The 24,826-nt window shown below is 43.5% G+C and overlaps 1 protein-coding gene and 1 pseudogene across 2 annotated transcripts in view; one reads left to right on the top strand and one right to left on the bottom strand.

The window, feature by feature from the left end:
- Positions 1–2,914: 2,914 nt before the first annotated feature.
- Positions 2,915–24,826, bottom strand: part of ATRN (attractin) — a 163,152-nt gene continuing 141,240 nt past the window's right edge. The window contains exons 26-29 of one of the 2 annotated variants that reach the window (XM_072736260.1): positions 19,459–19,537; positions 14,375–14,482; positions 10,099–10,217; positions 2,915–7,383 (exon numbers count right to left, since the gene is read on the bottom strand). In XM_072736260.1, coding sequence (XP_072592361.1) covers positions 7,047–7,383; positions 10,099–10,217; positions 14,375–14,482; positions 19,459–19,537 — 643 coding nt within the window. In that variant the 3' untranslated portion in view covers positions 2,915–7,046. The remainder of the gene's footprint in view (positions 7,384–10,098; positions 10,218–14,374; positions 14,483–19,458; positions 19,538–24,826) is intronic. The other variant, XM_026012365.2, reaches the window with a different exon arrangement.
- Positions 16,901–17,582, top strand: LOC112930024 (glutathione S-transferase omega-1 pseudogene; annotated as a pseudogene).

The raw sequence follows: 24,826 nt of genomic DNA, 5'->3' as shown, positions 1-24,826 counted from the left end.
GAGGTTTTAAAATCTAGTGGGAGGTGGGTCAGTAATTAGGTGGGACAATCCCATGTGTCACAGGTTGACCATCTTCAGGCTCACCCACTAAGTCACAGCAGCACCTCCCTCTGCAACACAATAACCAACATGGCCCCTACCTACTCCCCAAATGTCCCCAGGAGGTAGTCCTGTGCCAGTTGAGAACTATGCCCTCCACGGGCCCGACTCCCAGGACTGTTACGGCAGCCCATTTTGTTTTTGCCACTCCAGCAGCTTTGGAACAGCTCAGACCCACCAGGCATTCTCTACCTCTAGGCCTCTGCACCTGCTGCTCTGACTACTTTTGATTGCTCTTCTTCCAGACATCCATGTGCTGGCTCCCACCTTCATTCAGCTCTCTGCTCAGCTGTTACCTGTCGGACTGGCCTTCCCCCACCCCACTAGTAGAGGAGCAATCCTTCTCCCCCTAGTCCCCACCCTGCACTTTCTGCCCCTACCTCATTCATACTTTCAAAGAACTTACCATCTGACATTGTGTACATTACCTGTCTCCCCAACAGGGAAGGGGATTTTTGTTTGTTTCATTCACTGAAATCCTTGGTCCCTATGCAATGTTTGGCCAGCACACAGTGGCCTGAGAAGGACACCCTCATGCAGGGAGGAGGGGGATGGCAGACATACAGCGATTCTGAAATCCTCTGGAGCCCCGCCTTGGGGTGGGAGAAGTTCTTGAAAAGGCTCAAATCCATTGTTGAGGTACTGGGGGTGTGCGCCCTCAGACACACCTGCACAACCACCTCCTACCTGCAGGTCGTTCTAATGAAGGCTCCTCCAATAGGCACAGTGTTGTTCAGTTGTTTACATTTTTAGAGGTCAGACTAATTTGCTTCTTTGGCAACATAATTCTCTCAAAAAACTACACTTAAAAAAAGATATAACTACTTATTTTAGAGAGAGAATGGGGAGGAGGGGCAGAGGGAGAGACAGAGAAACAGACTCCTGGCTGTACAGGGAACCTGACTTGGGGCTCTATCTCATGATCCTGAGATCATGACCTGAGCCGAAATCAAGAATTGGACACTTAGCTGTGCCACCCAAGGGATCCCCAAACCTACACTTTGTATTTCTTTCCCAGGCAGATTCAGGGTCAGTGGTGACATTCCTGGTTCTTTCCTGGATGCAGTCCTCAGGTTGGCTGTCTTGGCTTCCTCATCCACATGCCCCTCCCTCCAAGATGCTGGCCTGGAGGTTCTGAGGAGCAGGCAGGAAGCCCACACCCTCCCTCCACCTGATTCCCACACCTGAGGGAGGCCCCAAGGCTTACTGGGTCTCTGGATCATGAGCACCCCCCCACCCCAACCCCTGCAAGACCCTGGATTTCCAGATTCTCCATCCCTTTCCCTTCGGCTTGTGGCTTGTGAATCAGCTAATTCTTTCTGGAAGTCAACTCTTCTTGTGATGCCTGGCCAAAGGCAGCCAATAATAACATATGCAATTCTGTTTTTTTTTTTTTTTTGACCTTCTTCCTTCTGAACTGAGAACTCAGTAGACACATAGACTACTTTCCAAGGTGTCAAACTTGAACAGACTCAGCAGATGTCTCGCCACTGCCTGTCAGGGATCCCAGCTGTTCTGCTGTTGCCATCTGTTTGCTCCCTGGCTGCCACCTGGCTGAGACCTAAGCCAAAGCCATGCAGTTTAGGTTTTGGTTACGGATGCAGTATGCTTCAGGGTACCAATTTGTGTATTAGTGAGAGTAAGAAAAGCCACTTGTAATAAAGCCCCAAATCTCGGTGGGTCAGAGTAGACGTTTCCTTTCAGTGAGGCAAAGACCAGCACACAGCTCTGCTGATGTGCAGCTTGCCTCCAATTGGTGATTCAGGGACCTGCGCACCTTCCGACATCGTCGGCACCTGACCTCCAGGGAGTCCCACGCGGGGGCACCGTGTGGGCCAAGTTTGGAACTGGTGTCCATCACTTCTTCCAACACTCCTTTGGCCGCAGCTCAGTTTATGGCTCCCCACCTAACCTGTGTGTCCAGTGGCAAAATCTAGCAGGTTTGGTGAACACATGGTGTCTCTGCCACAAACCACACACTCAACAGGTTTTGTCCTGTCTCAAGCAATTGGTGGCTCCCATAGCCCTCTCCCCAGAACAGTTTCATGGCACCTGGCAGTGGCCACCAGCCCAACCACTGACCTCTCCAGCCCAGTCCCAAGCACTGGTGGGTCGGCCAGACATGGTGCCCCAGCCTCCCTCCCCTACATGAACCATGGCATTTGAACCCCTTATGCCCATCTCGTCCTTCTATGGTTCCTGCACTTCACACCAGGGCCCTGAAGCGCTGTTCTGACCCTGCTCCAAGTGCAGGAACCACACCTGCAGACAAAGCTTTGTGGGTGGCAAGAACACCAAAAACTCAAAACCAAGGACAACGCTGTGGCCATGGAGTACTCAACCTATCAGCATACCTGAGATTTAGCAGTCTGGAAAACCTAAACATTTAGAAATGCAGGCGAGAACAAGGTGAAAGAGCTAGGGCAGCTGGGTGGTTTGGGTCTCAGCCCAGGCTGTGCCCTGCCCCACCCCACCCCCACCCTGGGGAACCCTCCCCATGCCAGGGCAGAGCTGCTGTACACACCTGTCTCCCTCCCCAGCACTGTCATTTCAAGGGCAACACAGGCCACAGTGGGGACACCGGGAGTCTGCTCACAAGCTGTCCAAGGCTCTCTCTACCCCACGAGGCAGCCGAGGTGCCTACCCTACTGGTTTTATACCTTGCCCTTCACCAAATGTCAAGTGCTTACTCATGGACAATTTGAAAACTGGTAACCATTTAAAAAATTTTTTCCCTTTTCTTAAGGGTCTAATGAGCAAACTGTAAACACAAATGAAACACAATCAAAATTAAACACCCAAAGCATAAACCACATTTTTACCAGATCTACTTTTATTTCAGAAGGAAGTTTGTATTATAGTATTTACTTTTGTTTATATACAAGTTCTTCACATTTGTGTTTAAAATGCACAGACCTCCCTTAATTCTCTTGTTCCTGCTTAAATTAGCTGTTATTTTACAATACAAAAAATACCAAAAAATTGCAGTCCTAAATGTATGTATAACACCCACAGTCCCCAGCAATGAAATAGTTTACAATACTTACTCCATATTTACATGAGTGCAATAGATGCTAAATTATACATATTAACAAACTAAGCTTGAATCCAAACCAAAAATAAAAACAAAAACCGTAAATACCTATAAAACAAAAACATTTCCAGAGCCAGAATTAGTTCAACAAAACAGGCTTCACTAGTGTTTAGAATGTTTTGTGCACAAATTTCAGTTACTGAAAGTCGATTCCATTATTGCCTTTGAAAGAGAAGGCGCGCCAGTTCTCCTCTCTGCTCCACATCATCTCCCTGCAGGTAAGGGTAGTTAGGAGTTTGAATGAATCCGGGCAAATGTCTCTTGGCGGGCCTGCCATCACGGTGATATTTATGGTTGGAGCCGAGTTTGGTAAATTGGGCAAACGTTTCAGAGAGCTGGTGCATGGCCCGAGGACAGACCCTCCACCTTCCTGGGTCTGTCCTCGGGGTGGCCACTTCTCACAGAAATCACGAGGAAAGAAAGGTCTCTTGGGATGAGGGGCTCAAGCTGGGTTTTGCTGTTAATTCCAAAGACTTCTTTTCCATCTTCGTCACCACTCTAGCATTAGCTTAGGTTGTTAGTAAGTGCTTAGTGAGTATTCATTGTGTGTGGATGGATGACAGAAATTAAAGGATCAAAGGTGTTCTTGAAAATGACACCAGCACCCAAGGAAGTGAATCCCCACGCCCTCCCCAGATACACTCTGTGGGACGATGGAGCAAGTTGCACTAAGATGGGAACGTCTTTTTTCTACAGAGTGCTCTGGCTTTCTCACATGTTAGCTCCAGACTTTGAGGTGCATCTCCAATCTGGCGCTTCAGGCCTCACCCATGGATGTTGTTTTCCTGTTGCTGACCGTCTTCTGTCCAAGGCTACTTTTCCTCTGGGTTAGCTCAGGGGAGTATAGGTTGCCTTTTCTCCATGTCTCCTCCCATCTTTTAGAGGTGATCTCACAGGAAGCGCAGAAGTTCCCCCACACTGTTGTGTGTGTAGGATGAGGAGTTGGGGGTGGACAGGAGGTGAGGGTGTGTGTGGTTCTCCAGGAGGAAATGGGAGCTATCTGTCAATGAACTAGCCACCCTACTCCCACCCCTGGTTTTCAGTATGGAAACCACAGTCCTTGGAAATGGTCATTACAATTCTAGACCAAATGGAACAAAAAGCAGCCTGGAAAACCCCTTTCTGGAAAATCTGACACAGTCTTTGAACTTAGAGACTAAGAGAAACACATCTCAGAACAAGATTGGTCATCCCTGGCCATGCACAGCACCAAGAGGCTAAAAGAAAGACTTACGACTCACTTGCAGAGCCAACAACAGTGCCAGCGACATGCCTACTGCCTTCAATTCTCCTCACACAATGCTGTTTAAATGGGCTCAATACCCAATTTCTCCCCTGTGTACTGACAGCTGATTTCTGTTTTGGAGTCAACCAACTCATACCAGATGCATTTGGACACACTGGCACACTGGGGATGCCTTTTTCTGGCTTTGTTATCAATCAGGGCCCAATGAGAGGACTTCTTCAAACTTGGATATCCGGTACGTGGCACAAAGACATTAGGTAAAACTCAGACACCATTACGTTTAATAAAAATACCTTAACATAGTTTTATGTACACTCTGAATGTCTGAACATTCTGGACACTACTGTATAATTATGTACAAGTGCAACATCAATGTTTTCATGACTATTTTAACTTATATACAGGCTCTCCTGTGACCCGCAGGTATTCCTCTGAAGTTCCAGATGATGCCCTCTTGGTAACTGGCTCCTAAACTGAATGCCTCTCTTTCCTGCCACTCTCTTCCTCTGGCCTGGGCCTGGAGGAAGCTGTCTATTGGCTGCAAAGGAGAAGCAGGTGGATTCGGCTGTTTCTTCACTGTTGGAGAATTAAACATCACTTGCTCCTTTTTTCCTTCCTTTTAAAAAATAAACTTTTAGGAAAAACAAAACAAAACCAGGTGGCTATGGGACATGGTGCATGTTATTTCAAGGCCTGGGAACCCATGGGGAAGAGTCTTATTTGGCCAAAGAAACACTGATCCTTTGAACAAACAAGGATTTTCCTTGTGGGAGGTCCCTCTCCAGTGGCCTCCCTCTCTCTGGCAAGAGGCCTCATGGCAATTACAGGGGTACAGTGCCAGTCTGTGGCAGGCTCTCTGTGGGTGCCGTGATGTGGGGCAGGGATGTGGGAAGCTTGGAAGAGAAGGGGTCTTTTCTAGAATTGTCTGCTCTTTGCCAATGATGTGAAAAAGCAGCTTTTTGAGAGGTGAGTCTCAAAGTAGAGATGTTTTATGCATCAGACAGTGTTTTAGGGTTCAAATTTCAACTTTAGGATTTCAACATCTTTCCAGGCAACTCTTCATGGGTGAGGGGTTGGTGTTGGGAAGGAGACAATGTTCCTACCATAGGCACTGCATTTAAAGGTGAAATGCTGCAGGCTTTGCTCTTTAGAGTATTAATTCTCCAAACTGACAAACAAGCATGGTTGTGTAGAGGCCCTACAGGGCAATGCCAGAGAACCCCAAGTTTCGAAGCAGAAGAGAGACCTGGGGAGGCTGCCGCATCCTGCCAGAACACAGAGCACCATACACAGGGACACCATGACACCCAGGTAGTGGCCTGGAGAGAAGAGCAGGATCGCCCTACTCCACTTAAACTTGGTCACCTTCTCCTTAGCATAGTTATTCATCCTCCTCCATTTTATCTGTGTGCTCTTCATCCTTCTCAGTGGTCACTGCCCTGCACCACCCGGTCTGGGAAGGAGGATGGGAGAGCCTAGCTGAGCCTCTCCTGGAGGAGAGCAGAGGAAACGGTTCCAGGTCCTTCTCCAGGCTTTGGGTGTGAGATTCCCCCTGCAGCCTGAGGATGACCCAGCAGCTCAGAGCACTCTACAGGAGCACACTGTTGCTCTTTGATGCAGGGATTCCAAGTGCTGTCATGCTCTTTTCTGCTCAAGGGAGATATGTAACATGAACAAGTCCCTTCCACTGTGGTGTCCTGGCAGGAGTGGCCAGATGGGCTGGAGCAAATGTCAGGCCTGCAGTGGGGGGCAGGGGGCCCACGAGGACCACACCTTATTTAGTGCTTCTTTTGACAACAACAGACAGGAGCTTTCACAGTTTGGTCATTTCTTCTTTCCTCTCATGCCTGCTGCTAGGTTAAATGTTCTCTGGGGTGAGAAAATTCTTTCCTGGCTGCAAATTAGATTTTATAAAAAGAGCAGATTGCCAATGGTAGCTATTTAAATTTTATATGAATGTAGGAATGCAATTATGGAAAACTTAGGCTTACTAACTTTTCAATTGCTAGATCTATTTCAAGTCTAGGCACTTAGTGTGTGTGTATATGTGTGTGTGTGTGTGTGTGTGTGTGTGTGTGTGAGAGAGAGAGAGAGAGAGAGAGAGAGACAGGAAAAGAGAGAAAGGATTTCAAATGGATTAAGACTAAATTAATCAAGTTGCTATAGAAAACTACCTATTACATCATTTTACATTCTAAGTAACACTGCTGACCTTGACATTTAAAATAGCCCCCTTCTACCTTAATTTGATATGATTCAAAAGAGATGGACCATTATTAATTCTCAACTAGAAAAAAGCTACTCCCTGCAAGAGAGAGATTTGCCTACATCGTGCAAGAATAAGTAGCACATCTTTTAAAAAAGATAGCAGGCTTCAGATGAGAACAAATTCATTCATCTGACTAGTTTTTAAAAGACCATGTTCAAGAACAACTGGTAGTGAATGTCTACTTGTAAACACAACATCTTTTGTTTTTTGCCAAGTTGAGACGGCCCCAAGAACGGTTTTCCACAAGTGAACCTGAGTGTCGTTCCAGCTCTCTCACTCACTCTACCCTGGCCTCCTCCAGCAAAACTGGATCACCCCTGGACCTGCAACTAAATCAATTATTTCCTATGCAAAAGTAAAAGGTTAGATGCTGGAGCACAGATGGGAGAAACCGGCAAAGAAAGCTCGTGGACATGCAGAGGAGTCGGATGTTTCGAGGGTTTCCAGTCTTCGGCCCGCTCCGCACAGCATCTCCCCGCCTGCCCCCCTCCTTGCAGACGGCGCTGGCACGCCGCACCCGGCTTGCTCCTGGACAGTTCCCAGCCCAGCCTCAAATGCAGGTCCCGGGCTGTGCAGGGGGCTGCTGCTTCCGGTTTCTCACGCCTCCTGACTTCTCTTTGTACACTATTGGCATCTGCTGAGAAATGTCCACCAGGGCGCTGGCCACCGCAAGACCTGGGGAAAAGCCCACAGGGAACATGTGGTAAGGAGCAGTTTGCTTTATGTTTAAAAATAATTCCAAAAAACTTTTTTACATTCCTGGAGTGCAATGAGCAAATCAGTAAGTATACAGAGGAAAAGTCTCCCTTCCACGTTGTCCCTCCCTCCACCCACTAATGCTTTCAGCCATTTGTATATATTCTTTCAGAGTTTACTGATGCAAATACAAATATATATTCTTATTCCCTCCCCTACTTTTTACACAAAAGATGTGTAAGCTTGCTGTTCAGCGGATCAATGAAGCAAAGAGCTCTGCCTGGCAGTTGGAGCATTTAAATAAGATTGCAGTCATGCTCTAAGTGCTAAATTTTTCCTGTGGGTCTCCAAAAGGGTGCCAAGAAAAAGCAGCACTCTTTATAAGTAAATTCAGATTCTTTCCTCATCACTCAGCCAGCACTAGTTATTTCTGTATCTATCTTGTGACGCAGGTTAGGACAGACTCTGGGGCCAGGCTTTGGAATAAGCAAGGTTCTTTAACCATACCATACCATACCTCCGTTTCTTCATTTGTAAAACGGGGGCAGTAACAGTAGAGGGCATGTGGAAGGAGTCACTGAGTGAATCCATGTAAAAACCTTAGAATGGTACCTGGCTCATCACCTCCCCACCTCCACCACCTCTGCCTTAGGGACAAGTGGTTCCATTCTCCCTTTTGTACTAGGAACTGATTAACTTGGGTGTTCTGGGGTATGGCATAAGTACAGAGAAGCCATCACCTCAGATGGCAGCTTTAAAAAAAAATTTTTTTTCCTCTCAATACCATGATTCCTTTAACAACATGTTTCCAGCATTCCCAGTTAGGCCAAGGTGTCCTACAGGAAAACCTGGGTTAGACCTACAGGGGGTCTGGCTGGTGTTAACAGAAGGGAGGGCAAAGCTGGTGCGGCTGGCCATGGAGAAAGCTGACTTGGCTGGTGTGGTACAGAGAAGCCAGCTTGTTTACATGCTTATTCCATGACTGCTTGCCCTAAGCAGAAAGTGCCTTTTAGGATCTATTTTTGGAGGTTTATTACGTATGTCTGGTTCTCAATTCCAACAGTTTAATGCATATCTAAATAAAATGCTACGTTCTACCTTAAAAAAAAAAAAACCAAATGTCCCTTGGGGAAGGCACATTTCTGGGGGAGCTGGATCCTCAACACACGTGAGCAAGCCAGTGGAGGCTGAGAACCCTGCTAAGGTTCTCAGGAGCTGGGTTAGTGTGCTTGTTACTCCACTGCATTGAGCCTATAAAATGGAGGAATGGGGCAAGTGGGGAATCCATATCAGTGACACTGTAGAGCAAAGGCAGAGCCAGGTGTTCTGGGAGTCCAGAGGAAGGGCCACCTAAAATAGGGTACAGAAGAGGTAAAAGGGATGCAGTGAGCAGATCTTCATCAGGAATTGAAGGGGATGGGGCAATCAGGCAAAGGGCAGGGCAGGAAAGGCCGCTTTCCTAATTCTAGCCAGGGCCTTGCTCTCAGGGAGCACAGGCCAAGTTTGCTGAGCTGGGAAGTGGCAGGAGACAATGTCCCAGAGTTCAGGTCAGTGGGTCATTCTGCCCTCAACATGGGTAAGGCTGAGTTAGGAGCTGAACTCCTATCCCTAGGTGAAGGCAAATCAAGTTGTTCCCCTAGGAAATGAAGACAATAAAGGCTGGCCTGGCCAAGCCTAAAGGCCTCCTCATGAGGACCCAGAAGTCATTTAGAAAGCTCAACTGGAGGTGGCTCTGAATCTGAGGGCTGCACTTAGGGGGCTATGGAGCTCAGGAGCTGGGCAAGGATTCTGGGACACACTTTATCATAGACACAGGGCTTTCTTTAGCCAAGGCAACCCTGACCCCCAGAATTGTTTCAACTGAAAGCTGTCTAAAACATATTGTGCATCTTGTCTGAAGCATCCCTCCAAAGTACTCCATGATTAATCGGAGTTAATATTTCCACAACTGTATTCCATATCTCCTTAGTGTTTGGTAAGAGGATGTTTATCGAAATTATGATTGCATGAAATCATAATTGCATGAAAGACACTGGTAAATTGTTACATAGTAAACTGCAAACATGTTTATGACAGTTTTATGAAAAAAGAATAAAAATGAGGTCTATACAATAATTTCAACAAAGCTGCTGGCCAGGGCTAGAAAGGAAAAAACAATGAACACTGGCGAGTGCGGGATGGTAGGACTGTGAGTACATTTCCAAGACTTCCCTTAAATTATTATAACTGCGGTTTGTGCCTTATATTTAAAACAGAGCGAAAAAGCAAAAGAAATTTCATAAGGTTGGAAATGCCAATTTGAGAGTGGCCAGCTTGGAGGAGCTAGCGGGGAGCTACAAGAATAGGTAAGATAACTGTGAAAGAGGATATGGATGGAGGGGAGAAGCCGTGAGGAAGGGAGAAGAGACAGGGAAGGGGCGGCAGAGCTAGAGCTGAGGAAAAGCAGCAGCAAGGGAAGGTGTGGCTAGAAATATCAATGCCACCAGGAGGGTGTGGGAGCCAGTGCAGGGAGGGGAGCTCTGAGCACCTCCCTGGGAAGGAATCATGGCCTCAGGACAGACAGTTCAGGGAACACAAGGGACAATGGGGTCTCCCTGAATCCTTACAATGACACAAGGCAGGCACGTACCTATGGTTCACTACCACTTCTACACCCAAGTTCGCAAGTCTAGTTTGTCACTGGTCCTCATCTACTCACCTGACTGTCCAGGAGGAGGGATTCCACCGAGCCCTCGAGGAAGCCTCACAAACACAGAGAGGACAGCAGCTTTGTTGCCAAAACACGGTTCCAGGGCAATGGGTTTGGGAACAGTCTGGTGGAATAAAACAAAGAGTTACCTAAGGTGGAGCTTCTCCAGTGTTAATGATGCAGCCTTCACATGTGATTTTTAAAGATGCCCTCTATGAGTTTCTATTGCTGTGTAGCACAGAACAAATAAACAAATTACTAACTTAGTTGCAAAACAGCACCTATTTATTATCTATCTCAGTTCGGCAGGTCAGAAATCCAGGCGAGCTCTGAGGCTTCCTGCTTACAGATACAGGTTTGTTCATTTCTTCCATCCATTCTTAATTTCACAGGTGGACTTGGTCAAGTCAGCCTCGGGGCCAGCTCTTATCTGGAGGCTCTAGGGAAGAATCTGTTCAAAACTTATTCAAGAGGCCTCAGGGAGGGCAGCAGAATCCAGTTCCTTGGTGTGGGTCTAAGGTCCCCATTTCCTTCCTAGTGGTCTGCAGGGAGCCACTCTCTCCCAGAGGCTTCGTCCTATGGCCCCTCCAGCTTCCAATCCGTGCGAGCGTACCAAGTCTTCTCATGTTTCCTCTTCTGCCACCAGCCAGGGAAAATCCCTCGGTATCTTAAGGTTTCTGCTGTCTTGGGATTTGTATTACTTCTGTCCAATCCCTTTATATAAAGAAGCACCTAGAGTAGTGTTTGACTGAAAAACCATGAGCTGGGAATCTTGGCCATCTTTAGAATTCTGCCTGCCATACCCCCAAATATGTCATTCATTTCTTCAATCTGCTTGAAGAAAATGACTTCTGGAACCTCTGTGGCTACAACAGAGGGAAGGACGGGGCAGGTGAGAGGACTGTGACCTAGATCAGTGTGCTGACAGCAACGGAGGTTGAAGACAGAGCCAAAGCCATGCTGATGTAAAGAGAATGAGAACAAGTGCGGACTAAGTTCAGCTCCAGGACTTTTGCCTGAGTGGCTAGGATGAGATACCTAGTTGGGGGGGATATGCCATGGAGAGGTATAGGGGATAATATCCAGAGCTCAGCTTTGGATGCTGAGACATCCATGTGGGGGCACAAGTAAACAAGCAATTGGATATAGGAGTGAAAGGCTCACAGGAGATGTCTGAGCGGAGAGATCATGGTGTTAAAATAAACCCATGATGGAAAAGATCACTTCTGTGGTCTGAATGTGTCCTTCTAAAATCTGTATGTAACGTCTGAATGCCCAATAGGATGATATCTGGAGGTGAGCCCTTTAAGAGGTGATTAGTGCCCTCATAAAAGGGACCCTACAGAGCTCCCTGCCCTCCGGCATATAAGGGCAGAGCAAGAAAGCACCATCTACGAACCAGGAAGGCGGCTCTGATCAGACAATGAATCTGCCAGCACCTCAATCCTAGACTTCCTAGTCTTGAGGATTGTGAGAAATTTCCGTTGTTTCTACGATACCCAGTCTCTGGCACTTTGTCATAGCAGCTCAAACAGACTAAGTCACTGGAGTAGTGGGCATAAAAGATGTGAGAGGAGGCCCAAAGACTGAGCCATCTCTAGAGGTGTGGGGAGATGGAGAAGGCTGAGCAGCCAAAGAGTGAGAGTGTGTGGTGTCCTGGAAGGACAGTCAAGAAAGTGTTTGAAAGAGTAACCAACTGGGTCATACTGGGCTATCAACATAGGACGTATGGTGCTGTTTAGTACTTCAGATTTGTCTGTTTTTTTTAACCCTACAAATTGTTATTTTATCATGTTTGCTAGATTCCTTATGTGCTTACCATTTCATTGTCTTGCTATTCCTTCTTATACCTCACTCCATTCTCCTGGCTAGTTTTTCTTTCTTTAACACATCCTATAGACATTTCTCTTATAAGCTTTCAAAATCTTCCTTCTGTCCTTGTTTTTAGGAGACAGTTACTGGGCCTGATGTTCGAGGTTGGCAGTTCTCTTGATGTCATCTGGAGACATTCTTCCAAACTCTTTTGCCTTCTGGTGTTACTAATGAGAAGTCAGCTGTTGCTTTGTCATTTCCTTTAGGTGATTTCTTTTTTTCCCCAGTTATTTTTTTAAATGTAGTCAACACACATAACATTTACCACCCTAACCCTTTTAAGGTGTACACTTCAGAGGTATTAAATAGATTCATACTGTTATGCAACCATCACCACCATCCATCTCCAGAATTGTTTTCATTTTGCAGAACTGAAACCCCACACCCATAGTGACTCCCTATTTCCCTCTCCCCCCACCCCTGAAAACCACCATTATACTTTGTCATTATGGATTTGATTACTCTAGGTAACTCAGAAAAGTGGAATCATATAGTATATATATTTTTTGTGGCTAGCTTATTTCAATTAGCATAATGTTCTCAAGGTTCATCCATGTTGTAGCAGGTGTCAGAATTTCCTTCCTTTTTACACTGAATAATATTCCTTTGTATGTGTAGACCACATTTGGCATACCCATTCATCTACTGATGGACATTAGAGATGTTCCCATCTTTTAGCTATTGTGAATAATGCTGTGAACATGGATGCACAAATACATCTTTGAGACCTGGCTTTCAATTCTTGCAGGTATATATCCAGAAGGGGAATTGCAAGATATGGTAATTCTGTTTTTATTTTTTTGAGGAAGAACAATACTGTTTTCCACAGCAGCTCCAACATTGCACATTCCCACTGACAGTGCTCAAGGGTTCCAATTTCTTCACATCGTGGCAATCATACAATGTATATATAAAATACATGTTAGGTCTTCTCATTTTATTCTCCATATTCTTATCTGTCATATTTTTCATCTTCTTGTCTCTCTGTTCTGCATTCTGTGTAATTTCTTCAGAGTCATCTTCCAGTTCAAAAGTTCTCTTCACTAGTGTCTGATGTGCTATTTATTTAGCATGTAAACTGAGTTATTTTAGAAATTTTAACCACTATATATTCCATTTTTTTGGTAAGGTTACTTATTTAAGTAATCTTTATACCCAACGTGGGGTTTGAATCATGACACAGATCAAGAGTCACGTGCTCTACCGACTGAGCCAGCCAGGTGCCCCTAAATGTTCCATTTCATTTTTTTTGATCTAGTCATTGATTCATGGTGTCCTCATCTTTATGATTCCATCTTTCCCACCTTCAAACATTTCATAAAGAGCTAGCTATATTATACTCTTTAGATGACACTCTAACATATGAAGTCCTGTCTACACCCTCTGTCCACAGTGTCTGTTAACTCATATTCCTGGTGGCTTGTCTCTCTTGTCCTTGGTGATCTCTGACTGCTTGATCTTGATCGGTGGGGATCCTACATGGCTGAACTGGGGAAGCTTTCCCACAGAGAGGATCTGCACCTATGTCAGCTGGGAGTCATGGTGTGTTACCAATCTGGAACCACTTCAGATCACACATCATTCTGGTTTGGTTCATGATTTGTTCTTTTTTGGGAGGAAGGATAGGAGAGTATTCCCTGGGAATTTCACCTACTTCCTATGAACTCAGTAATGCATTTGTAAGTATTTTAAAATTCAGGATCTAAAGCTGTTTCCCGGGATCCCTGGGTGGCGCAGCGGTTTAGCGCCTGTCTTTGGCCCAGGGCGCGATCCTGGAGACCCGGGATCGAATCCCACATCGGGCTCCCGGTGCATGGAGCCTGCTTCTCCCTCTGCCTGTGTCTCTGCCATTCTCTCTCTGTGTGACTATCATAAATAATAAATAAAATTTAAAAAAAAATAAATAAAGCTGTTTCCCCAGAGTATCTGATACATTTCATCATTTTGCCAAAATAGAAACTTTTATCACTTTCCTCATCTTTTTTTTTTTTTGAGGAGTCAGAAATATTTACATTCCATAGAATGCAGAGTGAATTATAATTTTTGCCCATTGAAGAAAATTCCCTAAACTACTTAGAAGCAATGATTCAATTTAGCTCTTTTCCAATACAAGTTTTAAAGTATTATGTCACAGAATACTTACAAGAATTTGAGACAAACCATTTACATATTAAGATTCCTTGAACAAAAAAATAATAATAAAATAAAATAAAACTCCTTGAACATGGGAATGCTTAACAACATGAATGAAACACTGAAAAATGAAAGCAAAAGAACACCTGACAACGTCAGTGTGTGAGAGAAAGGAAAACATAATTACGAGGCAACGGAACAAGTTTCTTGTTCTTTGTGGTTTCTCAGAAGCCTGAGTTCTGACAAGTTTTCGGGGCTTTTGAATCACATTCTCACCTTTATACTCCCTCCAATAAGATCAGGAGGCTCTTCATCTGTTTCCAAGGCAACGTTTACAGAGGCAAAGGGGCGACTGGCCATCTGCTGCATCTCTCGAAGAAGTTGCTATGGGGTAATATGGCAAATGTTAGCGCACCGAGTGCTGAGGGGATTTTATTAAGGAATACTACATATTAAAAGTACCCCATCCTCCCTGGTTCAAACAAAGAAGTCCAAAATGATATTTTTGAGATAGCTGGAGAAAACTGGACACAGACCAGGTATCAGATAACATTAGGACCTACTAAATTTTGTTGAATGTGATAACAGCACTATCATCATATCAGAAAGTCCTTACCTGACCTGTTAGAGATACACGCTAAAATACTGATGGACAGGATGTTATGATGCCTGCTTATTAAATATATAAAATAAATGATGTAGCCCTATCTCCTCATATTTTCATTTCTAGATTAAAGCCTTTCCCACTTCTTTCTTTCTACTGAAACCTGAACCAAATGTTGACACTGCAGATAGCAACAGAAAGAGCTCTTTGTTCACAGAGGTGGTATAAGCTGAAAACAAACAAGTGTGAAGTTTGGCAGAGTTAGAGGGACAAGCAAGGGCCTTGGATTTAGGGGAGGCTTGGATGTGAATCCTTGATCCAATTTCCAGCTGCGTCACCTTAAGAAAGGTGTTTAAAGTCTCTGAGTTTCAGTTCCCTCTTCTCTGAATTAGGGTTTTTAAACCTGTGTTACAAGGATTAAAGGAGACACTAACCAGCTGAGTGCCCAGCACATGGTGGATCAATCTATATCATTCATATATCATTAAGGATATTAGAGATCCAGGCATGTCACTGAAGCCTGGAGGTCATGCCATGGAAGACAACCAGGCCTTCCTGCAAACCACCAATGTGGAACTATGGTAGGAGACAGAATCTTAGTCTGGGTAGACAATGGCTCTGGTTTAGAAGGATATTTTTATGTTAAACATTTTCTTAAAATACTAATAACAACATTCTAGATCTCATCAAACTGTTGGTCCATTTACTCAACAAATATGTGGAGCAACCCTACTTTGGGTTCTGTGCTACCCCAAGAGCTAGAGTCCCAGTAGGACAGAACACCTCTGCTCCTCCAGTTTGGAAGTTCCTTTACAAAGAGTGCATGAGATAATGTGTGGACAAACAAGTAACATGGGGCCTGGCATAGAGCAAGCACTTAAGCAGTGTTAGTTTGTTATTATTTTTGTTGTTACAAATATCATTAAGTCATTTCTTCTACAATTCTGAGAGGGATAAACATGACTAACAGTGTAGAAATGTAGAAATATATTCTGAACAGTCGGGTTCACAGAAATTTCAAATCACAAGGGTAAAAGCTTAATTTGTTGATCAACTGTCATAAGCTACTTTTTTTTGGTGGTGGTGGGGAGAGAATTTTAAAAGAAGTATAACCTGGAATTTTTAAAGAAATTTAAATGATTTAAAAAATAAAATGCTGGAAAAAAAAAAAATGCTGGGCAGCCTGGGTGGCTCAGCGGTTTAGTGCTGCCTTCGGCCCAGGACATGATCCTGGAGACCTCGGATCGAGTCCCATATCAGGCTCCCTGCATGGAGCCTGCTTCTCCCTCTGCCTGTGTCTCTGCCTCTCTCTCTCTCCCTCTCTCTCTCCCATGAATAAATAAATAAAATCTTTAAAAAAATATGCTGAAGAAATTGTTATTCTTAATGAGCCTAAATAAAGCCTATCATAACCCTGGGAGGTAGGGATCTTCTAATTCTTCCTTCTTATTTAATTAAGCATGCTCTCTGGTATGGCAAAAGAAAGAAAATTTCCTTCACCATACATTCACCATTCCTATTATAGAATGAATAAATATCTTTTAAAAATTTCATTTAAATTCATAAGCATACATTTTAAAAACCTTTTTTCTACAAGGTATTTCATCCTCTTCATATTTTCTTTCAAGTATGTTGCAAACATTTTCTAGTTGACTGTTTGTCTTCCTTGATTTATTTTTGATCTACTTAAGTATTACTTTTTATGCATGCAAATTGCTGCTATACTATGCTTTAATCATCTTATCTGAAAGTAATAATTTTGCCTCCTTTTCAATAGTAATAAAACTTATTTCTTTTTCTTTGAGTGCACAGCCGAGAATATCCAGAGCAGAAATAAGTGACGATGGGGACTCCAGGACTGTATTTACATAGCCTGTAAAGACCAAAGTCCCAAGTTTAAAGCCCAGTTTGGTCTCTTAGTAACTGTGTGATGATGGGTAAGTTATTCTGCTTCTTTGAGCCTCAGTTTCCTCCTAACTATTTCATAAGCTTGTTATGAAGAGTAAATTAGTTAATCTATATAAAACCTTTAAGAATAGTGCCTGGAATTTAGAAATGCTCAAATGTCAGCTCTTATTATGACAAATCTGTCATAATACTGATTTTGTCAGTACAACTTCTAGTGTTTTCATATCATGAGTGATGTTGGTTATTTGGATATTCTTTATAGTGTTAATAAGGAGGTATTATTAGAAGGCCAAGGGGATCAGGCATGAAATCATCAACATCAACCTGAAAAATAAGCCTGAGTGGTTCTTTAAGAAGAATCCCTTTGGCCTAGTGCCAGTTCTGGAAAACAGTCAGGGTCAATTGATCTATGAATCTCCTATCACTTGTGAGTATCTGGATGAAGCATATCCAGGGAAGAAGCTGTTGCCGGATGATCCCTATGAGAAAGCTTGCCAAAAGATGGTGTTTGAGTTATTTTCCAAGGTTCCATCTTTGGTAACAGGCTTTCTGAGAAGAAAAAATAAGGAAGATGGCTCTGGCCTAAAAGAAGAATTACGGAAGGAATTCAGCAAGCTAGAGGAGGTTCTGACCAATAAGAAGACAACTTTCTTTGGTGGTAATTCTCTTTCTATGATTGATTACCTCATCTGGCCCTGGTTTGAACGGCTGGAAGCTCTGGAGTTAAATGATTGTGTAGATCACACTCCAAAACTTAAGCTCTGGATGGCAGCCATGAAGGAAGAAGATCCTGCCGTATCAGCCCTCCTCAGTGAGGCCGACACCCTTCGAGGATTCCTCAATCTCTACTTGCAGAACAGCCCTGAGGCCTGTGACTATGGGCTCTGATGGGGGCAAGAGTCAGCAATGAAATGTCTGATATTTTCTTTCACTAATATGAGTAAAAATGAGCTTTCATTTAAAAAAAAAAAAGAGTTTACAAAGAGTTTTATCTATTTATTTATTTAAGATTTTTATTTATAATAATAAATAATAAATACTAATAATAAATTCATGAGAGACACAGAGAGAGAACCAGAGACACAGACACAGGGAGTCTGATGTGGGACTCGATCCCAGGACCTTGGGATCACGCCCTGAGCCAAAGGCAGACCCTCAACCACTGAGCCACCCAGGCATCCCATGAGTTTTGCTTTTAAACCAGGAACTGATGTTGAATTTCAATAAATGACTAAGTGATTACTTGGCCATTACTAAAAATTTAGGTTCTATTTTTACCCACTGATATAACCTATTCTGTAGGTTTTCCTGTAGTAAATGATCCCATTATTACACTGGTAAATTAGAACTGTTCCACATAAAGTCACTGTGTGACTGGTCTTTGTTTTTTGGTGCTTTTTCTCAGGTTTGGGATTCAAAGTTTCTATGGATACCATGAATTAGGACTCTTTTAAGCTTTCCATCTTTTCCCTTACTTGAGAACAGTTTATATATTTTAGAAGTAAACAATTCTCCTAAGCACTCAAGGAAAAATAGACTTACTATTTCCATAAGCTCATCTCAAATGGAAACTCCCTGGGTAATGCCCTTTGTGGAGAGAGTATATTCTGAGAAGTTTTCAATTCCTTCCCTGGCCATGTTTATTGAGTCTTCCCACTTCTTTCTTACTCTATTTGGATCACTTCTACTTTTTTTTAGAATACTATACAATTCATTGGGATTTTAAAATGTCTTAGTAATGGAGCTATTAGAAAATTCCTTCTGGGGACACCTGGGTGGCTCAGCGTTTGGGCACCTGCCTGCCTTTGGCTCAGGTCAAGATCCTGGAGTCCCAGGATCAAGTCCCACATTGAGCTCCCTGCATGGAGCCTGCTTCTCCCTCTGCCTATGTCTCTGCCTCTCTCTCAGTTTGTGTCTCTGATAAATAAATAAATAAATCTTAAAAAAAATCTCTCTGAATATGTTACCCACTGAATTTAAAAACGATAATAAAAAGGATGCAACATTACCTTTATGCTAACATTACTTTTATATGGGTCAGAAAAGGGGTCATGACCTCCAGGAGGAGGCCCTCATTACAGACACTAATATTCAGGGAATAGGGCTGTGTGCTTCTAAGTTTTGATTTGCGATATTCCTGTTCTCTTCTAAATCTTGTCCATAGATACATTTTTATATAGAAAAGGGCAAGAATAGATACAGAAGACGGAGGAGCATATATCAGCCTAGAGCTCAGTGCCCTTCCATTATCAACAATGCAATAGACAGGACTCTAGAAGGCAGAGTAATAACACTGTGAAAGTTGTGAAAAAGAAGATTTTATGTTGTCACTTTTAAGCAAGTTTATTTATTTGATTGGTCAATCATAAAAATATTTGCTTGACTTATTGATACCACTTTAGGAACGGAGCTCTGGAAATAAATCAAGACTCATTAAAAAATAAAACTTAAGCAAAAACTTGACTAGACACTGATTTATCTTTGCATGATGAGATATTTCAGAGATGGTTTAGCTGGCTGATTTTACTCTCGTTCTCATGAAAAACTCTGCTACTGAGCCCTCAGATCTGCCTGAGCTAAGGACAGAGCACTGGTAGAATGGGCGGAACTGGCAGCTATAAGTCAATACTAAAGTTCCCTTTTAGAAAGTTAAAAGCATGTGGTGCAGAATTATACTTTATATCACACTAGTTGAAATCTACTGACCATACTCTGCAGAAATGGCAGCATTAGTCTCCCTGTGGTATGTCTATAAATTATCACTAATTAGCTAAAAACGGACTTGCTTTAGAAAAAGAGAAAGGAAGAACTGACAGGCATTCAGGAACTTTTATCCATTGAGGCTTACCTCTCTACGCCTGGAGGCCCAACAACTTTGTTTGATCTTCCAAACCACAGCAGCCACCAGGAGCAAAGAGAGGAAACAACTGTGAGAAAGGAGAGTACTGAGTTATTATCCCAGCCCCCAGAATCAGCACTGTCACCCCACCTCAGGCCAGGCAGGGAGAATCCCCCAAATACCATTCCAAGTACCTTTCTCATCACTTATCACAACCATGTACCTGGTTCACAGGAAGCAAGTGTAAAAAAGACTGATAAGCTGAGCTTCCTGACCTGACCTCTAGACTGTACTGTCCCCAAAGGCACTGGGAGAGAGCTCTGACCTCCCACTGGGCCTTTTATCGAGATGGCCCATCATGGCTTATCCCAAATAAGAAAAATAATTCTAGGATAATAATAATGAATGACAAGCAAGCTATCTAATTGAATTAGCAAACCTTTACTGATAAAAGTCTAAGAAAATGAGAAAAGTTATTAAAGAACAACCAGCTTTTCATACAGAAGAGGTACACACAAGAATAAACATATATATATATATAATAATATACATTCAATTATATTTTTAGAAAGGAAATTCATCTAATTTTTATAAAATAAAATGATCAACCTCAAACCAACAACTTTCTTAACTCCTACTGGTAGGCAGAGAGTAACTCCTACTGGTCTTGTAACTGTAAACGCTTTCAACATGCCTTCATCTGTAAACCAGGTGTGAAGGGTTTGAAAAGCTACCCTGACAATGGAGAGAAAGACTGACTTCTGTTATTTGCAGATACAAGGCATCTGCAGCATGGGGTTGGTTTCCAGACTGGCAGCCTCAGTGAACCCAAGAGCCAACCAACCAGAGGCAGGCCCTCAGGCTGGCTGGAGAGGGCACTCTGAGATGTGGGGATGACTAACTTCTGCCTTCCCAGTGGGCTCCCACAGCCCACTGCTGCCCCAACAAGGGGAAAGATCCCTCCAGTGGATTCCCTGATTCAAGAGAAGGGGCTTTCCACAGTCATCATCATTCAGGGGAGAGGCTTCAATTCCTGCCTGGCTGGGCCTCTTGGCTGTCCTGACTCTCCTGGTCCTTCCTCCTCCCTGACAGCCTCTATTTTCCTTTATTTTTTTTTTTTTTAAAGATTTCACTTATTTGTTTATTTTTAAAAGATTTTATTTATTTATTCATGAGAGACACACAGAGAGGCAGAGACGTAGGCAGAGGGAGAAGCAGACTCCCTGCAGGGAGCCCGATGTGGGACTCGATCCCAGGACCCCGAGATCATGCCCTGAGCTGAAGGCAGACGCTCAACCACTGAGCCACCCAGGTGCCCCAAGATTTCATTTATTTATTCATGAGAGACACATAGAGAGAGGCAGAGACATAGGCAGGCAGAGGGAGAAGCAGGCTGCCTGTGGGGGGCCTGATGCGGGACCCCAATCCCAGGACCCTGGGATCACACCCTGAACCAAAGGCAGACAGACGCTCAACCACTGAGCCACCGAGGTGCCTATTTTCCTTTTAATCAATATTTTATTGACACAGGTCCTGTTGTTCTAGGCCCATAAAATACACTGACGAACTGAAAAAAAGACTGCAGTTTTCATGGAGTGGACATTCCATCAGCTGGAGATAAAAAGTAAACAAACAAACAAGCAAATTATAGGGCATGTGAGAAGGTAGTAAATGCTACAGAAATAGAAAGATGGTAAGGGAAAGGGGGTTCAGGGGTGCCACTGGCACTCTAAAGCAGAATGGTCAGAGTGGGTGAGCCTTACTTCTTGAGAAGGTGATATCTGAGCAAGATTTGAAGGAGGCATGAGAGATGGCTCAGGGGATGTCTACAGAAACACACCTGGGCAATGGGCTCGGCTGTGCAAAGCCAGAGGCAAGGACATACCTAGGACTGCTTGAGGAACCTCAGGAGGCCACCATGGCTGGAGTGGGGGGAGTTGGGTCACAGATAAAGGCAGAGAGATAAAGAGAAGCAGACCATGGAAGGCCTGCAGGCACTGTAAGGGTATTGGGTTTTACTGAATGAGATGAGGAACTAACTTAGGTATTTGAGCAGAGAAATATCATTTAACTTAGGCTAAGAACTTTAGGTCTGCAGCAGCAGAAATAGGGAGACCAGTAGTCTAAGAGAGATGATGGTGGCTCAAGCCAGGGCGGTTGTAGCATGGGTGTGGAAAGCACTTTGGAATCTGGACATAATTTGAAGGTTGAGACCCTAGAATTTGCTGATGTGCTGGATGTACAGTATGGAATGGAGAAGTCAGGGATTTTGATCTGAGGAACTAAGCCATCAACCTAGAGAGGGAAGGTTCTGGGTGGAGCAGGTACAAGACAGCAGACAGACAGTAAGAGACATGCTGACTTCTGAGATATCCACCTAACCACCGAAAGGAGATATAGGCAGCTATGGGTCAGGAGGCTTGGAGGTGGCATTTGGGAATCATAAGCATACACAATTAACCCTTGAATAATGAGAGGATTAGGGGTGCTGACCCTCTGCACAGTTGAAAATCCATATATAACTTTTGACTCCCCCAAAACTTTACTACTAATTTTACTACTAATAATCTACTGTTGATAGGAAGCCTTACTGATAATATAGTTGATTAACTCATATTTTGTATATGTATTATGTGCTGTATTCTTACAATAAGGAAAGATAGAGAAAAGAAAATGTTATTAAGAAAATCATAAGGTGGCACCTGGGTGGCACAGTTAGTTAAACGTGACTCTTGGTTTTGGCTCAGGTCATGATTGCAGGGTCATGAGATCAAGCCTCATGTCGGGCTCATGCTCAACATGGAGTCCACTTGAGATTCTGTCTCCCTCTCCCTGCCCTTCCTGCTTGTGCTCTCTCTCAAATAAATACATAAATCTTAAAGAAAAGGGGGGGGGGAATCATAAGGAAATTACATTTACTATACTGTACTTATTGAAAAAAATCCATATATAAGTGGACCTGCAAAGTTCAAACCTATACTGTTCAAGGGTAAACTCTTTAATGCATATGAAGTAATAAGTCTGGATGAGGTGACCCAGGGGGTGAAAACAAATACAGAAGAATGTCCTGGGTTGGGGCTCCACCCTTGAGAAGTTGGGGAGAAGAGGAAGAAACAGTAAAGGAGTCTGAGAAGAATAATTTGTCTTTCTTGGTTTCCATGCATAATCCTGCTTTTTGTTATTTTTATTCTAATAGAAACACAAGGAGGCAGCAAATCCACATGGAAGGGCAAGGAGGGACTAAGAGCTTCCAAGTGGGTCTGGATGCTACTGATGCAGTTGAGTACAGGACTATCCTCAGGGGCAGGTGCCCTGGTGTTGCTCAGAGGCATCTCCTGGGACTACCCTCAATCCAGAGATGTAAGAGAGTGCAGCTCAGAAGGTCTGTGTCCCCTTCCCCCCAGGCCCAGGTGGGGCTTCTGTCTTCATCACAGACTTGTTAAAAACACCAACAAGCCCATTCCTTCCACAGGTCCCAGCCTTTCTAAGAAGTGAAACAAGGAGCACACTGACACACAGTGGTCATCCCTCAAAGCTGATATGATTTCTCCCAGGGTAATACAACAACAAAGGACATTCTAATTATTTCTAATAAGGGGCACTCACTGATTCACCTCCCTTTTCTTCCTACCACTGATTTTAGGACAGGTCATGCTATAACCCAGTATTCACCTTCCTACAGTCCCTCTTGTCAACTGTTTTCTGGATTTTTCTATGTGAAGGTAATTTAAAGAAATATTAAACCATAAATATTTTCAAACATACACACAAGTAGAGAGAATGATCTAGTGAATTCCTATGTGTCCATTAATTAGCCTTTAATTATTGTTTTGCCAATGTCATTCAAAGATCATCAAAGAAGTATACTTCTCTCTTTCAAAACTAGGACACTAGCCCCAGGCTAAGGGTCTCTCCTGTCCTGTCAGCTCTGTACCTTAGGAGAAAACAAGAATCCTCTCACCATTTTTGTCCTAAATCTGTTCCTGCTTTCAAAGGCTTGTACTTTCCTGAGGCTATTCTCAAAAAAATCCGTGCCTTGATTCTAAGTTTTTCTTTTTACTTTTTGTATGTCTTTTGAAAACTCACAATTTGTGTGAGAGCTCAGTGTTGGGGGCATCTGTTTTTCACCAGCTTAACTGTAATTGTGCAGTTAGAATAATACTTTTGAGAGCGTCCTGAACTTTCCCCTAGAGGGTAAGACTATTAACTAATGGTTATCGTTTTCTGCTCTTACAAGCCTGGCTTTTCTAAAACTATGTATGCATTTTCTTGGCCTGGCCTTGACCTCCAAGTAGCTTGAACACAGAGATACCACTGCTTCTCCCAAGTTCCTATGATGTGCACTTCCACACTCTGGTCAGAATTAGATCCAGATTAGATCCAGAGTGGCAGGAACTCATAATCACTTCTATCTTCAGGAATATGAAGGACTTGACAAAGTGTCTGCTGTCAATCTGGCAAGGTCTAGCAGTAGTTCAAGTAATTAAGTTTTACAAGAATATCCTATTGAGTCTGTAACAGAAATTCTCATTACATGGCCTCCTTGTGGCCAGGTGATATGACATCACTTACTTCTCCTTTTTATCCTCACTTAGACATTGCCCTCTGAGAGCCACAAAGACTGCCACAGTGTCAGTCCTCTATGGCTACCAGCTGTCCTAAACACTCTAGAGCCTCACTCCCAGATACAAAGCCCTTTCATGTACACGACCTCATCTGACTCTCACAGTGAGTGAGCAAGTGGGTCTTATTATTTCTCTCTTCATATACAAGGCCCCTACTGGAGTCTAGAATAGCATCTCATTAAGACATAAAATGACTTAATGGACTTGTCAGGATCTAGAGTTTACTTTAGATGCCTGTGCCTGAGTCTGGAAGTACTCTCACCTCACGCTGATTTTCTCACTTGAATCACTGAGTGCCCTGCCCCACACCACCCCACTCTAATTCTCTTTTCTGTGTTATCTGAGCTGTTCTTCAGAGTGCTTAAGATTGTCTGGATCCCTTCTTCTCTCCTTCTTTTCACTTGGATCCTTTGGAACCTGGTTAACCTGCTTGGGGAAAACATTTTCTCCCTTATGCTCATAAAAGGGACTCTGTTGTCAGATCATCATTCTTAGTTCTTAAACAAAATCCAGAAAGAAAAAAAAAAGCAGCTGTGGATTCTTTTCAAAGGTTCCACTCTCAAAAGGAAGAAATGACAAAAAACACCATCTGTCCTTGTTTACTACATAAGATTCCAAGGTCCCTAAAGATCTTCCCAATCAATTCTGATTGTGTCATTCTGTCTTCCACCTGTCAGCATTGGGGACTACTCCTTACTGGGCTAGTGCTTGGCAGCAGGGTCATCTCATTCTGTACACATGTTCCAAGAATA

Source organism: Vulpes vulpes, chromosome 14 (assembly GCF_048418805.1).
Source record: "Vulpes vulpes isolate BD-2025 chromosome 14, VulVul3, whole genome shotgun sequence".
In the NCBI taxonomy this organism is placed as follows: domain Eukaryota; kingdom Metazoa; phylum Chordata; class Mammalia; order Carnivora; family Canidae; genus Vulpes; species Vulpes vulpes.
The sequence above is the reverse complement of the archived record's forward strand: the minus strand, read 5'-3'. Positions and strand labels throughout refer to the sequence as shown.